Source organism: Lontra canadensis, unplaced genomic scaffold, assembly GCF_010015895.1.
Source record: "Lontra canadensis isolate GAN:19392208 unplaced genomic scaffold, GSC_riverotter_1.0 scaffold22, whole genome shotgun sequence".
Taxonomy (NCBI): Eukaryota; Metazoa; Chordata; class Mammalia; order Carnivora; family Mustelidae; genus Lontra; species Lontra canadensis.
In genome coordinates this window covers 24,350,876-24,368,196 of record NW_022631016.1, presented here as the reverse complement: position 1 = coordinate 24,368,196, position 17,321 = coordinate 24,350,876, and the positions used below count along the sequence as shown (strand labels likewise).

Sequence of the window (17,321 nt, the reverse complement as noted above, 5' to 3'; positions counted from 1 at the left end):
CTCTGACATAATATGGCCAAAACAAAGCAGATATCCACCTCAAAACCTGCTTTTCTCTAGGTGTTCTCCATATCAGCAAGGATCATTTCATTCATTCTCAGGGTTGCTCAGGCTGAAAACCTCAAAGTCATCCTTAACTCTCCTCTTTTCTTCATGTTACACCATTAGCTGCTAGCATATCCTATTGATTTTGCCTTAAAAATTTGTCCAGAACATAACTACTTTTCAGCAGCTCCACTGTTATTACCCTGGTCCAGGCTACTATTATCTTTTCCCTAAATTACAGCCATAGCCTCCCAACTAGTCCATACCAACCACCCTCCCAGCCCTCAGTCTGTTTAGCACATCATCTAGAGGGACTGTTTTTAAAGGGATGTCAGATTACAGCCCTCCTTTGTGAAAAACCTTCCTAAGATTTCGTGTCTCAGTGGTAACAGTGTTGTTGCCTATAAGACCTGTCTCCCTGACACTGTCTGTCTTTATCTACTAGACTCTTCACATTGGAGCCTGTGCCATTCCTATAGGACACTAAGCAAGCCTTTGCCTCCAGGCCTTTGCACATGCTGTGGCCAAATTCTTCATCTCCCTCAGGTCTTGGTTCAAATGCTCTCTTATCAGTGAGGCATTTAACTTACCCTGCTTAAATGGTGACCTCTTCCCCTTGTCCCCAGTTCCCCTCTCCCAGCTGGGAACTTCATTTCCATTTTCTCCTTAGCACATACTATGTATTTTACTTGTTTACAGTCAGTCTTCTCTCATTAGAGTATAAATCCCTTGAGGGCAAGAGTTTTTGTCTGTTTTCTTCATTCCTGATTCCTGATTTGTGGAGCATAACATTGCTCCACAAATATGCTGAATAAATGATTATCCTATCCCAGTCCAGTCCTCTTTGTTTATTCCTTGGATAGTGACTAAAGAACAAGGAAGTTCTGGCCTGGTGTGGCCTGTGCACCTGCCCGCCTCATGCCACGTACTCATCTTTTCATTGTGCATCTCTGTAGTGCCCTGTTTCATGTTCCTCCAAGCCCCCTCCGGCCGTCGGGCCCTGCATGTGCTATTCTTGTTCCTGGAGAACATTCTGCTTCCAACCCTTACTCTCATCGGCCTGGTCTTTTCTGCTCTTCCATTCGACATCAGTTTTGGCTTGACTTCTGAATACAAGGAGAACCTTTCCAGATGCCCTCCCACATACCCCCACCCAGTCAGAAATCCACGTTCTTTTCTTTCCTGGCACTCACTTATTTCGGTTTGCCTGACCCACTAACCCAGAAGTTCTGTGAGAGCATGTATTTATTTACCACTTTGTGCCCAGCCATATGGTAGGCTTTCAATACATATTTGATAAATAAAATAAAGAGTTTTACAGGCAGCTAAGTTGTATGGAAAAGGAAGTAGAAGTGGCATTGGAGGGAAGTGCCATGTTGTTTTATGTATAAAGAAGAAGGTTGCAAACTTATTTATTAATGTCTAAGATTAAAATTAATCAAAAATTTATGGAGGATTACTTACTACAGCTGCATTTGTATGAGGGGGTGGCAAATTATTCATTATTATAATTAAAGAACACACAACTACATTAATTCACACTGGGAGGCATTATTTAGCTCTGAGCCCTTCCTTTGTGCACTTGTCTTACAGAGAATAGGACAGTTGAACAAATGAAATCATGGATTTGAAGTTCTGAATGCTGATGGGGAAAAATATAGCGTTGTATGAGTTGGATATTCAGAAGGCCCTGCTTGGGAAGGAATATCAGGCATAGATGATTGTTCTAGGATGACTAAGGTTGATTTCATAGACTAAAGTATTTTACTTTTAGGGTAGAACCTAGAACCTACCCTGTAGGGATTAGGTAAGTAGTGAGAGAGTCCCAGAGAGCACTAGCTCAGACCAGGATGCCTTGTCTTGTCACACTTGCAGGTTTTAACACCTGATATCATTTTTCCCTCTATATCATTCCTCCTTCTTAGCCTTTACTCTTGTGCTACAGAGCTAGAAATAGTTGCTAATCCCATGCCCCTACTATGTGTGATGCATCATGCCCTTCTGTGTGTGCATCGGTGAGATGAACTTGCAGAAATTTTTGTTTGTTTATAGAGGAATGATTTGGTATAATGAGAAAGCAGGGATTACAAATAAAAAGTTTGAGAACCAGTGATCTAATCCCTCTCTGCTGCCTCCAGATAGCACTAAACATCAATCATTTAGGCAAACGCAGATCTCATCTACAAGATCTCTTTGAGAGAATAGATTCCACAGCCTCCTGTTTGAGAATTTCTTTGTCGCTGACATAATTGGGTTCTTTGTATCCCACCTGCACCTCGCCCGCCAACATTTGTGCTCCTTTTCTTTAGTTATAATAGGAAATGGAGACCATCTGGCTACCACTCTTGGTGTAACAGCCCTGTGTGGCACATCACTGTCACTTTTAATATGATATTCTGCTTTCACCCCGTGCTCTTATAGTGACGCCCTTAAAATAATCAGTCACAGTCTTCTTACTTTACACTAGGTGGCCCTCTTTGGTTGCTCATGTCCTGCAGCCATGGCTTGCTCTTTAGAATCAAGAGTGAATGGAGAAGTTAAAGGAAGAATGCCAGTATGTTTCTTTGTTTGTTTTGAACCAATAAACCCTTTTCCTATTAAAATTTAAGTGTAGTCATGAGAGACTGCTGTGCTGAGATAGTAGAAAACGTCCTGGGTTCTCAAAGTCAAAATTGGAGATGTGTGACACTTAGGTCGGTCCTGCCATGGCATCAGGGCCTTGGGCATCTTGCCACTTGTCCCAGTTGACACTCTTGGGGTTCCTTCTCCCCTATAGGAAAGTACAGACCTCTTTACGTGACCTGCAAGACTCTGCCCAGAGATGAGCCAGCCTCGCCTTTGCCTGCATCAGGCCCCCCCTGCCGACTGTGCTCTGATCTGTCCTCCAGTATCCACCACCCCCTGACCCTCTCTCCTGCCTCCCTGTGATCACCTTGCTGTATCAGGGCCCCTTGTTTTGTCAAAGCTGTTCCCTCTAACTGGAAAATCACTTCCCACCGTCTTAGTCTGTTCAGGCTGCTAGAATAAAGTACCAATGACTAGGTGGCTTAGGAGCGGTAGAAATACACCGCTCATGGTTCTAGAGGCCGAAAGTGCCAGGATCAGAGCGCCAGTCTGCTTGGGTTCTGGTGAGAGCCCTCTTCCAGGTCGCAGACTTCTCATTGTACCCTCACACAGTGGAAGGGGCTAGAGATCTCTCTGAGGCCTCTTATAAGGGCATTGATCCCCTTCTTGAGGGCTCCACCCTCATGACCTAATCTCCCAAAGGCCCACCTCCTAGTGCCATCATCTTTAGGGGTTAGGATTTCAACATAGGAATTTGGTGGTGGGGTGGGGGTTGGGGAAACGACACAGACATTCAGACTATAGCACCCACCCTTCTCACAGACTCTTTTTTTTTTCTTTTCTTTCCTCATTTCTGACTCTGTTCATCAGAAGCCACCTACATGAATTTTTTTTTAATGCATATGTCCAAGTTGTATCCCCAGGAATACTAACACCTTGGTTCTTGAAAGAGGCTTGAGCTCCAGTATCTAAGAAGCACCTTGTGATTCTGATGGACCAGCCAGGTCAGGAAAAACTGTTTTTCCTCAGGCGGCAGGTTGTCCCCGAGGCCTCTAGGGAAGGCCGGGGTCGAAAGGGGCGCCTGCGTGCCCTGTGTCCTCCGTGCTGTCATGGCAGCTAACGTGGCCACTTTGTGTGGCTTCCTTTGGAGATTAGCAGCCATGGGGTTTCGATCATCTTGGGGTCTATCCACTGTCAGCACAGCACCTGGCACGGAATTGGACTCCACAGCTGCTAACTGAATTGCTGTAACTCTGGGAGGGTTTTCTGCCTTGTGATCCCCCTTGTTCCCGCTTGTTGGCAAACAGCGTGATACCTTCTAGACTAGAATTCAGCAAAGGCCAAGGGTGGAAGCTGTCATTTAAAGGACTGCCATGTGGACTCTCTTCATTAGGTATAGAGCAGGATGTTCCTTCTTTTCAGTTCATATTCTCAGCTTAAATGGACTCTACAAATATGGGTGATTTCTAGCTTCCTTCTTCCCCACTGAGTTTTGGTTCAGGCTCTGAATTCTGGCAAGAACTTCGAGATCGCTTTCTGCTGGCCACCTTGCGGCTTCAAGACCTGTCAGGGCGTATCATAAATAAAACCAGAAGCATTTGTTTCCATTCTCATTGCTTTCCTCGTCCTCTGTCCATCACCATTACTGTGTAATACTAACAAAGGAGCCCTGATGCTGGAAGGCAACTGCGAGGGCCTGGTAACCTGCGATGTATTATGGTGTGTTGTGTGGGCTCATGTGGTGTACTTCGAGCTTGTTGATTTTGAGGCATGAAATCCCCAAATAGGCAGCCTGAATTAGAGTTTTGTCTTCTCACCAAAGCAAATACTGAGAGAGAACCCAATTTGCTCAGCGTAACCATATACTCAAAATAGCCCTCCTATTCCCCCGCCGGCCTCTACTCTGAGAACTGCCTCCCCCACTTCCCCATGGAGAATCCAAATGAAAAAAGATCTCTCCCTTCCAGCTCAGTTATTCTGAAATTACAAGATATTAGGCTGATGGGCTCCTATTGGTTGGGTTTTCTATTAATGTTACACGGTAGGCCTTTTTAATTTTGAACTTCTCTGTGGATATTAATTTTAATGAAACATTCACTATATTGAGAAAAAAGATAGAGTTGGGGGAAATAGGAGGAGGACAGGAACAGAGACAAGCAAAGAATAATAGTCTTAACTCAACAGCAAGCATGGCTTATGAAGATCAAGTTGTATTTCTGCTTCATGCATCACTGTCAGACAAATTAAGAACATATTGTTTCTTATTTATCTATTGTCAAGGATGCAATCTCAGGCATTGAGAATAAATCTTGATTTTCATAAGCTCAGTTGACACTGGAGCCACAGAGCATAAAACTTGCATCTAATAAACAAAGTGCAGTGTGGAACAGCAGGGGGTCTAGCGCTAGCACAGCCCACAGCTGCTTCCTGCTCCTGGGCCCTGGTGTCAGGGCTGTTCCTTAGCAAGAAGGGATTGTTGTAGGAGACCAAGAATTTGTTATAACTATTATAAGAACAGTTCTACTTTTAGGTATGTTATTCCCAAAAATAACATGTTTGGTCCATTATCTGTCTGCTGCCCCTAGCCTTCCTCCTCACTTCCTCTAGTGAGTGGTTCCTGAGTGCTGAATTCCTAAACTGTGCTTGCTGGACAGGCACCTCTGTGATGGGTTTGTTGTATAATTTTCATGCCCTGTTTACCGTTAAGACTTACGGTGGTGCTTGGAGGACTCTTTGCTGACTGAAATTTTTGCTAGAGATTTTTGTTTTGAATTCTTAAAGTTGAAATGTGAAAATTACATTTCAGTTTGATTAGAGATGGAGTCCCAATTTGATAAACTATGACTCAGGATATATAGTTTATGTCCTTAAAATAATAAAAATAAAAATATAAATAAATAATTCAAATATTTTAAGTAATGCTTACTAAAACATTACTTCCCCAAATCCTAGAGTATCAAAATTACCATCAGTGCTGTGAAACTTGAAATTTATTTTAGACACGTTAAAAATACTCCTTTAAAACAGTGACAGAAGACAGGTCAAGTTTGTCTGTGAATGGTGCATTAGATTGATTTCAGAGGGGCACATGGAACTTACTTGGGGTGACAAAAATGTAGAAAGTTGTCAAAACTCATCTAACTGTACTTGAAATGGGTATGTTTTATTGTCTATAAATGATACTACAGTACAGTTGATTTTTAAAAATGTTAATGCTCCTTACACTTAGTAACATTACATTTAGTGGAATCTATGATCTTTAATCATGGTATAGTACCATCTCCCCAACATGGGTCATTGCTACCAAACAACTAAAACTAATTAAAGGACAGGTAAAATCCAGGAGCAGAGTAAGTTATTAAGAAGCTAGAAGCATATGGAGTTTGTTACAGCAGCCTGGGTATAGTGGTTGAGGATTTAACTATTGCTTACCTTGGTGTCCCAGTTAGTAACGTGGTCTCAGTCTGGTTGGGCCCAGCACTGGAGTGGGGGAGAGATTTGCAGTGAAATGGTTTCTTTTTTCGTGTGTGTGTGTGTGTGTGTGTGTGTGTGTATTTAAGATTTTACTTGTTTGAGAGAGAGAGACAGATATAGTGACAGGGAGCACAAGAGGGAAGGAGAGGGAGAAGCATGCTCCCCGCTGACCTGGGAGCCTGACACAGGGCTCGATCACAGGACACTGGGATCATGACCTGAGCCAAAGGCAGACGCTTAACCTACTGAGCCACCCAGGTGCCCCATGAAATGGTTTCTAAACATGCCTCAATTCCTTTTGGCCAGTTGTTGCGAAGCTCTTTGGTGAATAACAGAACTCAAGCCAAGGTAGCTGAGGAGCTGGGCATGCAGGAATATGCCATCACCAATGACAAGACCAAGAGACCTGTGGCTCTTAGGACCAAGACCTTGGCAGACCTTTTGGAATGTGAGTCTTAGAGTAGAGATTTTCTCTTAACCTGCAGATTCAGAATGTAAATCAAATGCACCCACATTTCTCTTACTTCTCATTATTATTATGTTGTAATAAAGAAACCTTTTCTATTTTAATTTTTATTTAAGCTTTTCTCCGAAGTTTGTTAGAAGGAGAATATTTTGGAATTAAGACATGTGAATAATGAATTTTATGTTCAGTCTCTGTTCAGTGGTATCACCCGCCCCCCCATCCCTGCTTCTCTGCCCCTCCATCTTAATGCTTAACCATCACATCCTTGGTGGAAAACAGAAGCAGAATGTGAAGATTGGTAAGAGTGACTCATAGCTTTTCTTGCCACCCAGCAGCCTTTGTACAGGGGCATAGGAGAAAGAAGGATAATTTATTCACTAAATACAAAAACTATTATCTATTGTTTTGAATAAGCTCAAAGCTCTATGGACAAATATTGTCATCTTTGGCAATTTTTGATATGGTCTGGAAACATTATAAATAATCCTATTATGGCTAACTAAAGGATTATATGCATAATTTTATTGTTTCTGATACTACTTTAAAATAAGTAGGCCATTCACTGGGCTTTGGAACTTTTTAAAAAAACGTTATGGTATTTTTGACGGTTGGAATTAAATACAAATATTAAAGTCTACCATGCAAAACCAGCTCATCGACAAAGTGCAAGGGCAGTCTGACCTCTTTTTCAATTAAGAAAAAGTTACGTAAAGATTAAAGTTACAAAAATGTTAAGTGATCAGTTTCACTGGCTGGTTTGTTTGGGTTTTTATTTTGTTACCTCAGTGAAAGCTATTTTTATTATCTTCTTTTAAAAAGTCACCATTTGTTCCTTGGTTAAAGTGCCTTTTCACGAAGTCATCTTTGGGGTCACCATTTCTTAATGCAAAGTTTGATATATTGTTATATTGTCATTAAGCCTAGTATTAAGTTTTTCTCTGGGCAGATTGACTTTACAAGTTGTCCCATTTCTGTATGTGAAATGTAACACAGACCCTTGTAAATGGCTAGTCTTCTCAAGACTGGTGTGGAGAATGGCCTTCCACAAGAATGTGTTCATTCCATGGTTGTATCTGATCTTCAGGTTTTCTTTCGATTTGTTGTTAACGTGGTTGTATTCCCAGATACCATTCTCTCCCTGCTGTACAATAGCATTTTGTGTACCACTTAACTATTTATTTAGCCTTTAGCCAAATGTAGTTTGGTCTTTGTACTCTTTGATTTTTGCATTTTATTCACACATATATGCTGTTGCTTCCAGTATTAGTGATGAAGGGAGATTCTTGTTTGAAGAAAGAGGATAGGATAATTCTAAAAAATAAAGAGGGCCTGGGAGTTGAAAACCTCGTTACAATGTTTATTTAAAGTCTAGTATCTTACTCTTTGAGGAAATGGCAATGCATTGTGGTTTTATTTTTTAAATGTTCTCTTTTTCAGCATTCATCGCAGCACTGTACATTGATAAGGATTTGGAATATGTTCATACTTTCATGAATGTTTGCTTCTTCCCACGATTAAAAGTAAGCTCATATAAAATTTAAATTACTTATATACTTCATGCTTGGCAATTCCAGAACCCATTACTAAATACTTCTCTGGAACTTGCCATAGGAGTTCATTTTGAATCAGGATTGGAATGACCCCAAATCCCAGCTTCAGCAGTGTTGCTTGACACTCAGGACTGAAGGAAAGGAGCCAGACATTCCTCTGTACAAGTGAGTACTTGCTCCTGCAGGCATCAGACTGTTGAGTTTAGAGTCGATGCTGCTGGGGTCTGGGGGAAGATCGAACCCGGGGGGAGTCCTGATGAGGGGCCTGGCTGCGCCCTCCTTGACGCCAACTCTGGGCCCAACATGGAGTCTCTTTGGGCATCTCCGTCTTTTCTTCTAAGTACGTGGGTCGCCTTTGATTATCTGTGCTTTTTATGTTTGTCTCATTTCTCGTAATCTCCGCTGGGCTGTGCATCTAGGTTAGAAGATTGTGGCCGTTTGTGACAGTATTTGGGCATCCCTCTCCACTGCGCCCTGAAGCCTGCTGGCCTCTGTCCCTGTTGCCTGACAGCTCCGCGCCCTGTCAGGCAGCCGCTGCAGGCAGCAGGCGGCTCTCCACTGGCCCTGTGTTAGTCACAGATTTGGAGTGTTTCTTCTCAGAATGTGTGTCAGAAACTGCGGTGTGCTTTTGAGTATCTTTAGGGACAAATTGTTATCCTCTGAGTGGTAGCCAAAAGTCGTACAAGAAGAATGCGGGTCATTGCGCACATAATACCAGTTTTGATGAAAACAGGAGATTTGACTCTGAGGTGGAGTAATTATCTTGAGACCCTCCTTTGTTGCTTCAGAAGGTGTTTTCAAAGAGGAGTTACAAAAGGAATGGATTATCAAAATGGGTGGATTGCCTCCCAAAGTATTATCTGGGTACGTGTTTTTAAGGATGTTTAAAAATCCGGTTTGAATGCTGGTTTACCCCCTGTCTCTGCACACACGTGGTGGCACGCACACACATTTGTGCCAGTGTTCCATATGGAAGAAAAGCCCTTCTCTGTGGACTTTCTCAAACTTCGAAAGGAAAAACATCAGAGTGGCAGCTGGGAATTTTAAATCCTTTTTTATGTGTTTGCTTAATAGTCCCAACACGTTATAGGCTTTTTTGCTTAAGGAACTGAGGCCAAGAGAAGTTTGAGTCGCCCCACAGCAAGCTACTATAAATTGTCCCAAGAAGCTGTCACTGCAAAACAATGTTTCCTTTACTTATTGGGAGAAATCCCCAAATGTTTAGAAATAGGGCTTTAATATGTACCTCATAAGCATAATGACCATCGGAACTGTATTACATGAAAGGCTCAAAGTATTTCCTCATCAAAGTGATAATTAAGGTCCAATAAATAAAATGAGGACGATAAACTTCTCATAGCACAGGCGTGCTTACGGTCATAAGTACTATCTTAGAGTGGCTGTTGTGTGCTTTCATCCCACGGAGTGTACAAAACACAAAGGAAATGACTCTGCTCCCTTCTCATAGATCCCCCAGATGCAAGTACACGATGAGCTTGTTCTTTTTTATCAAGATGATAGGGTTGTTTTGCATTTTTTTTTTCAAGATTACTGTGTGTGTTCCATTATCTTTGTTGGCTACTTTTAATTTCCCTTTCCATAAAGTTATCAGTTTTACTGCATTAGAAATCTGCACCATGTCATTAAAATCCAGACTACCTGGAGTTTTGTTTTTTTGGCAGTCGTGTTGTGTACTCGGAGTTCTGGCGGACCTTTGAAATGATCTCGGATGTTTCAGAAATTAAATACATTTTCTGATCTTTTAGATAAGATGCTAGGCATTGGAAAGAATTCATGAGGGCTGAAACCATTCAGATGTGGCTTGAGATGTATTGCCCCAAATAGTTATCATTTTTGGTTGTGATTAGCACTGAAGAACAATGAAAGACTGAAATGGTTAACTTTCCACTGATGAAAGTTTGTTAGTCTTAGGATACTTGGAATACAGACACTTTGAAATTGTTTAAGACATTTTACACTTCACTGCTAGCCTTCAGATGCTATTTATAATGCTTTGGGAATGGGAAAAGATATATAAAAATCCAGTGTAGAATTTTTAAAATTTCCTACTTTAAAAGCTCTCTATAGATTTGTCAGCATAGCAAATAAACTTACTCTTTTAATTTTGTTATTTTTACCTTTTTCTGTCTTAAGTGATAAGTACATGGCTTTTCTTAGAGTTAAATGTTAGCAATGAGAATGAGGTAACACCTTACCGTAATTAATGTTCCTTTTTTTCCTTTCAGGACTCTGCAGACGGTAGGACCCTCCCATGCTAGAACCTACACGGTGGCAGTGTACTTCAAGGGAGAAAGAATAGGATGTGGGAAAGGACCAAGGTATGAGAAGAGAGCCTTTTAATTTATTTGAATGAACATCCTGTGTATCCGAGAAGTCCCTGCTTGGTATTTCCAAACTGTGTAGTCTGTCTTTTTAAACTCAGAGTACAGGATGTTCAAGGGTGGTAGCAAAGTAAATCCTAGGATTAATGTCCCCACCTTGCCTTGGACAGTGGGAATGCTTTTGTATAAGGGCTTTGGCTACCTTGAGAAAACCACATTACCTGGTATGCAGGTAAGGGCCATCCAGTGTCAGTTACCCAACAGGGTACTGAGCGTGGCTGCAAGCATTTTATAGGACACGTGCATGACACAGCCATTAAACATTTGATTTCTTACTGCCACTCACTTGAGCTTTGTTGGAAATTCTAACTAACATCCTCTCTCAGGTAAAAAGAAATAGGCATTTTAGCCTATTTCTTTGAACCCTCTAATTTATATCTTAAACTGAGAAGTGATTGGAAGTCTGTCTATATGTGCATTTTTTTTTTACTCTTCTTTCAACTTTATGCTAAGGATGTTCAAACTTAAGTAAGAAATACTTCAGACCTAATATAATGGAAGGCATTTTATTATACCATTAAAAATGTGGAACAAATAACATAAATAGTCTTTGTGCAAATAAATGATGTTTCCGCACGGCCTTGTGTACATTCCTAACTTGTGCGATTCAGTATGTGACAGAAGTAATCAGATAAATTTTATGCACCAGACATGAAAATCGACCTGAATAATGTGTGGCCATATCTTGTGCTGGTGAAAAAAAAAATCTTTAAACTGCACCTTTATTTTATTTAATAGTATTCAGCAAGCGGAAATGGGAGCAGCAATGGATGCACTGGAGAAATGTAAGCCTATCCCTTTTTCTATAATTATATGTTCATAATGGTTGTTTTATGGAAAGAAAATGGGGAAATACAAAAATGGTAAGTACTGATAAAATGTGATCTTTTTTTCTTCATAATTACTCACTATCTAGAGTGTAGTAGAATGTAAGATATGTATAAAATGGGCTAATAATTTTTTTGAGAAGTATTCCTGAATGCTTTTTGATTTTCATTTTCCTTTCTTGCTTGGAGTCCCACTCAGCTCAGGTAGCCCATGTGAAGAACCCAGTGTATCTTCTTCTATATGTTTCTCTATATTTCTAAAATCTTACATAAGTGAAGGTTTTTTCTTTTTAGTTTCTGGCTGTTGTTTCATGAGCATGAGATATTTACTGCATTTTTCTGTTGTTGTTCAACAATATATCATGCGGTGGGGGGCAATTCATTCATTCTTAATGGCTGCATAGTATTTCATGCTGTGAATTTGCCATATTCTATTCAGCTTTTTTAGTTTTGGTGGACATTCTTTCTGTTTTTGTTTTTGTTATTTTTTAATCGCTGTTGACAGTAAATGTCTATATGTTGGTCCTTTTGGTTCTGTGGGATAGATTCCCAAGAGCAAGATGGTTGGGTGGAAAACACTTCAATTACATAATTAGCCATGTAGGGAACTGCATAGTCTCTTGTAAGTTGAAGGCTTAGCAAAGAATTTTTCTTCTGAGATGGGCTGTGCTGTGCAGCAGAGTCTGTGAGCAAAACATCGCAGTGCAGTTCCATTATGCTCCAAGTACCAGCCAAACGTGGGACAGAGCAAAGCGTGGGAAGCTAAAAGTCAGGAGGCCCAGGATGCTCAGCTGTGGGAGATTCCAGGGAAGGCAAGAGGGCAGGAGCCAAGTGGAAAGCAGCAGACGGTAGCTTCCTGGGGTGGGGGGAGGGAGGACAAGTTGGGGGCGGTCGCTAGTATTTCTAGGTTCCCGTGGCCATGGAATATTCACTGAAAGTTTTAAGTTAGCTCTGTTAGGGAATTTTTTCACTCATTATTTACAAATGCACAATCACATACTGAAATAAAAGTGAGATTCCATTTTCTACCTGTAAAATTAATGAAGGTTCTCTTTGGATCCAAAGCTTTTTTGTTTGTTTTTTAACGATAAAACAGTCCTGGAGAGAGGGCCTGTTCGGAGACTGACCTCCACATACCTAGTGGCAAGAGTGAATCGTTTGAGCTGCTGGAAGGCAGTTTGCCTGTATCCGGTCCTTAAAGAAGTCCATACTCCAATCCGGAGACTTCATTTCTAGGAACCAAACTTAGGGGAACGACTGGAGTTATGAGCTCAAGTTCACATGCCACGATAATAGTGACAGCTTGATATATAATAGCCAGAAAACACATAAGTAAATCAAACGGCATGATTAACAGTAAGGAAATGCTTAAATAAATGATACTATAGCCCAGGGGTTGGCAAATGTTTTCTGTAAAGGACCAGATAGTAAATATGTTAAGCTTTGCAAGCCACACGGTCTGTCACGGTTACTCAAATCTACCATTGTAGTGGGCAGGAATGAATAGTATGCAGATGTGGTTGTGTCTGTGTTCCAGGAAACCGTACGTACAAAGATAGGTGTGGGCAGTGGTTGACCAATTCTTGCTTTATCCAAATGCTGTAATATGTTGCAATCATTATAGCAGTGTTTTTGAAGACTAGTGGTACAGGGAAATACGTACACTAGAATGTTTTTAAAAGTACCTATAAAGAGGTACCTGTGCTGTTGTCTCCCAAAGTGAGGGTGGGTGCAGGAATGATGAAATATTCAAATGTCCATGTAATATATACACATTTACACTGTGTATGTATGTGTGTAGCATACCTTCATAGAAAACTATGAGGATATATACTAAAGAATAAGTTTATCAGTGGTCAGATCTGAGTGGGTTTTTTTTTTTTAATGCAAACTAGGTTTTAGAATATAATTTACTGAGGAAGTAGGGTTCATTTTGTAGAAACTTACTTTACAGCTAACATTTTTGGATTTTGATTTATTTTTTAAAAAGTACTTAGAATACTTGGAACCTGTGTTTTATACAATACATAAGGTCAACTTGCTGTCATTTAGGGAATAGGATTTTGTTCCTGTTTCATTTCTAAAATACAGATGTCACTATGTATCTCTTCTGTTTATAATCAGTCAGTGACTCAGATATACAGGGTCTTTACTGATTCACCCACCGCCTCAGATGCTTTACCCTGGTCCTGTCCCTTCTCTCACCTGGGGGGGAGGATGGGACACTACATAAGAAGGGGGAGTAATTTAGGAATTGGCTATATATTTATATCCACTTTTATTATGTTTCATTCTTAACAAAAAGCAAATGTGCTCTTCCCCAAACATGCCATGCTCTCTCACATCTCTGAATCTTCCTATTTTTAAATACAAAGCAGGAACTCTTGAATATAACAACCCCTTACCTGGTTAGGGAGAAGAGTGTCCTTTTCCCTTCGTGTTACCAGGTAACTTGAGTGGCTCTCCTTCACCCTTCATGCATGCCTCCCCTCATGAGGTTTGCTGTTGAAGTATGTATTCATTGACTAAGTGTATAAAGTGACTTTTATTATCGTTCCATCCTTGGTTTCTTACCCTGTCTCTGTACTTGTTATATGCCACAAATGACAACAGAGTCATAACAATTTTTAGATCTTAACCAAGATTTTCACTGTGTCTAGCATTCCTGCACAGGGTCAAATATCAACTGAAATATAGCTCAAGCTATACCATTGAGTGATACGTTTCCTTTAACCAAATAAAATTGCTGACGAAGCATTGGATATCCCATGGTAAACTATAAAAATAGGATGATCAGAAATAATGACTTAATGCCTTCTGTCCATCAGACCTTTTTCCTCTTTTCAGGAATTTTAATTCTTGGTAACTAACAGGGTGATAATACCATTATTTGTTTGGAGCTTTTGGTTTGAGCTTTGCAAAAGTACACACGTCCACTTGACTACATTGTGTAATCTCTCCCTGACAATCACGTTTTGCTAGGAGAACTGTGTTGAAACACCTGCCTACCTGGAACCATCCTGAAACCACGCATCTCTCTTAACATTCCTGTATGTTTTGGTGCCTTTTATACTCAAGGTCACATCAGGTATCGCAGTCTAGCGTCAGGGTGCAGGTGCCGACTGCCAGTGGGTTTTGAATGACAGAAGCCGAGGGAAGAGACCGAGCAGTTGTTTGCCTCTTGCCTAGGAACGTACAGCTCTGTTTCTCGTGAATGTGTGTGTGTGTGTGTGTGTGTGTGTGTGTTTAGTTTGCGTTCTTTGCACCAGAGGCTACCCTTTATTGAGTATAAAATGTATCTCCTCGTGTCAGATAACTTTCCCCAGATGGCCCATCAGAAGCGGTTCATTGAACGGAAGTACAGACAAGAGTTAAAAGAAATGAGGTGGGAAAGAGAGCATCAAGAGAAAGAGCCAGATGAGACTGAAGACATAAAGAAATAAAGGAGGGCACGGAAGTGGTGGCGTATTTCCTTGCTTAATAACTGTGACTGTTGCCCGTCGAGATCTAGCCTAGTTTTCCTACAGACAATGAACGAAGGGTGCCCGTTGAAATAAAACACAAAGTCAAATCGCTGTTGTCGTTTTACTGATCTAATATGCTGGTCTTTGTTGCAAAGTATTTGATTTCTTTTCTATTTAATGGAAAACTTCACTTTGGTGGGTGTGCAGATTCCCTTCTATTTTGTTCTTTAAACAATAAAATTCAAAAAGCATCTTCTATGTGGAATAGATCCTGTTTTTCTCTCTCCATCTGAGATTGTGACACAAGACTTCAGCTGACAAGTGAAAAATCCACCTCACCAGATACTTGAGCAACACTCTATTAACAACTGTACTTTCGGAAATCTCTGGATTATTAACTAGATTTTTCAGCTTTCATCTGGATGTTTATCGTCTTCTCAACTGCAAACGCTGAACTTAGCCCTTGCTCAGCAGTGAGTCCTTTGAAGAAGGGATCCCTTTAATGTTTAGCTGGCTAGTGGGAGTGGGGAAGGACACATTTGAGTCACAAATATTCTTTGTATCATTAGAATAGGGGAAGAAATCATGATTCTAAGCCAGGTGACACTTTAAATCAGATACTCTAACCCTGGGGTCCGTGGACACTTTAAGAAGTTTATAGAGAGACCTAAAGGAAGTCTCAGAACCTCCTGAAATTGTGCTGGATTTTATGTGTGTGGGGACGTGAGGGGAAGGTTGGGAGCGGGCGGGGAGCAAGACGGGAAGTCTTCACAGCTTTCATCAGCTTGAAGTGGTCCCTGCGATAAAGGGCTAACAATACATTAAAAGATATGACATTTTAAAAAATGTTATTTTAAGCTGAATATCACTTGTTTCTTATTAATAAAGGCAAAACCTCTTTTTTTAAAACAAATGTGTTTTCATTCATTATTTTAGCAAATACATAGTGAGTACCTTCTGTGTACTGGGCATTGCTCTAGGCCCTGGGGCTCCAGCAGTGAACAAAATGAAACCCCCTCCTGTCCTCAGAGAGCTAATGTGCTAATAGAGAAATGCACTCAGTAGACAGGGAAGTAAAACATACGGCACATGGTGGTGTAGATGACGGCCGAAAATAGAGCAGGGAGGTGGGGAGGGTGCAGTTTTCAGTCAGGTAGTTCGAGAGATCCCCCGAAAAGGTATCGTTTGAGTTAAGATATGAAGCAGGAGACGGAATGAGCCTTTCAGGTATTTGGAAAGTCTCTTATGTATGTGACTATTAAATGATACCTGTGCAAGACGGGAAATTGGGGGGAACATATTACTTTTATTAGCAGGAGAAAGAAACAAATGCTACTTTGGAAATACTGTGGAGAAAGTAGAAAGCATAGGCAGAAAAATAAACCACCCGTGACTCCATCACCCAGAGCTTTTGTATATCGTCAGACCTTCTGTGTATGGACACATGTACACCCATGCACTCAAGTGTGCCTTAACAATTAGATAGTGTACATACGGTTTCCTTATCCTTTCTTTTTTATTAACTAGTACATCATGCATATTTCTCAGTGTTGAATTCATATTGACATTTACATTGATGGCTGCATATTAATGCATATCTTAAGTACCAGTTACGGGTGCACTGTGATTTGTTGACTACTGAAAGATGTATAGGTTGTAAGCAATTTTTTGCTGTCATAAATAATGCACACATGTGTACACATATATTATGGAGAGGAGTGAGAGAAGACCTCTCTAGGGTTTCTTAATTTGTTAATTATGAAATATAAGAAAGTACCTGTACCAAAAGTTTGTCCTGGTGTTCCTCCTCCCTGCACATAGCAAGACTGGAAGGGAAGGAATGCTGGATTCATCAGTGGCCTTGAAAATGTTACAAGGGAAAATACCTGAACTTTTTAAAAAAAGATTTTATGTATTTATTTATTTGAGAGACTGAGCATGTTTGCAGATCACGAGTCAGGGGAGGACCCGAGGGAGGGGGACCAGCAGACTCCTTGCTGAGTACAGAACCCAGTGTAGGGCTTGATCTCTGGACCTGAGATCACAACCTGAGCTGAGATCCAGAGTTGGACACCCAACCGACTGAGCCACCCAGGTGCCCCTGAACTTTTTTTAAATAAGCACTTTCACTCGTCTTCCATATGATTCAAAATAATGCCAAAGCTGATGTACTGCTTGACACTTTTTATTGGACCTTGACTTCTCTCTGTAGTAGTCTGGCCTTTTTCATTTTCTTTCTCCATATTAATAGTTCTTGAAACCTGAAGAAATTAAGTCCCTGAGACACTAGAGTACCTCACAGTGAAACAGCAAATGCACCATCAGAGCAGGTTAGCTCCAGGGGCTCTGTAGAGCAATAATGAGGCCAACAGCCAAATTCTGTAACTAGGCACATAGACCTACTCAATAGCAGGCCACTATGACCACAGTATCCGCCCTAGGTCCTACCCAACCCAGCCCAGCCTTCTTATCTTCTAGTTCTTTTTTTTTTTTTTTTAAGATTTTATTTATTTATTTGACAGAGATTA

At 40.8% G+C, this 17,321-nt stretch overlaps 1 protein-coding gene and 1 long non-coding RNA gene across 7 annotated transcripts in view; one reads left to right on the top strand and one right to left on the bottom strand.

The window, feature by feature from the left end:
* The window catches only part of DROSHA (drosha ribonuclease III), a 120,905-nt gene extending 105,856 nt beyond the window's left edge, over positions 1-15,049 (top strand). For 5 of the 6 annotated variants that reach the window (XM_032861921.1, XM_032861922.1, XM_032861920.1 and 2 more), the window contains 6 exons: positions 6,391-6,532; positions 7,988-8,070; positions 8,162-8,265; positions 10,347-10,439; positions 11,241-11,287; positions 14,642-14,772. In XM_032861921.1, the coding sequence (XP_032717812.1) occupies positions 6,391-6,532; positions 7,988-8,070; positions 8,162-8,265; positions 10,347-10,439; positions 11,241-11,287; positions 14,642-14,772 (600 nt within the window). Of the gene's footprint in view, positions 1-6,390; positions 6,533-7,987; positions 8,071-8,161; positions 8,266-10,346; positions 10,440-11,240; positions 11,288-14,641 lie in introns of all 6 variants that reach the window. The other variant, XM_032861917.1, reaches the window with a different exon arrangement.
* On the bottom strand, positions 13,991-16,849 carry LOC116870281. Its single transcript, XR_004383194.1, has 3 exons — positions 16,839-16,849; positions 16,524-16,527; positions 13,991-14,075 (listed from the first exon to the last, which is right to left on the bottom strand). It is a non-coding gene; the product is annotated as an uncharacterized LOC116870281 (long non-coding RNA).
* Between the last annotated feature and the right edge of the window lie 472 nt (positions 16,850-17,321).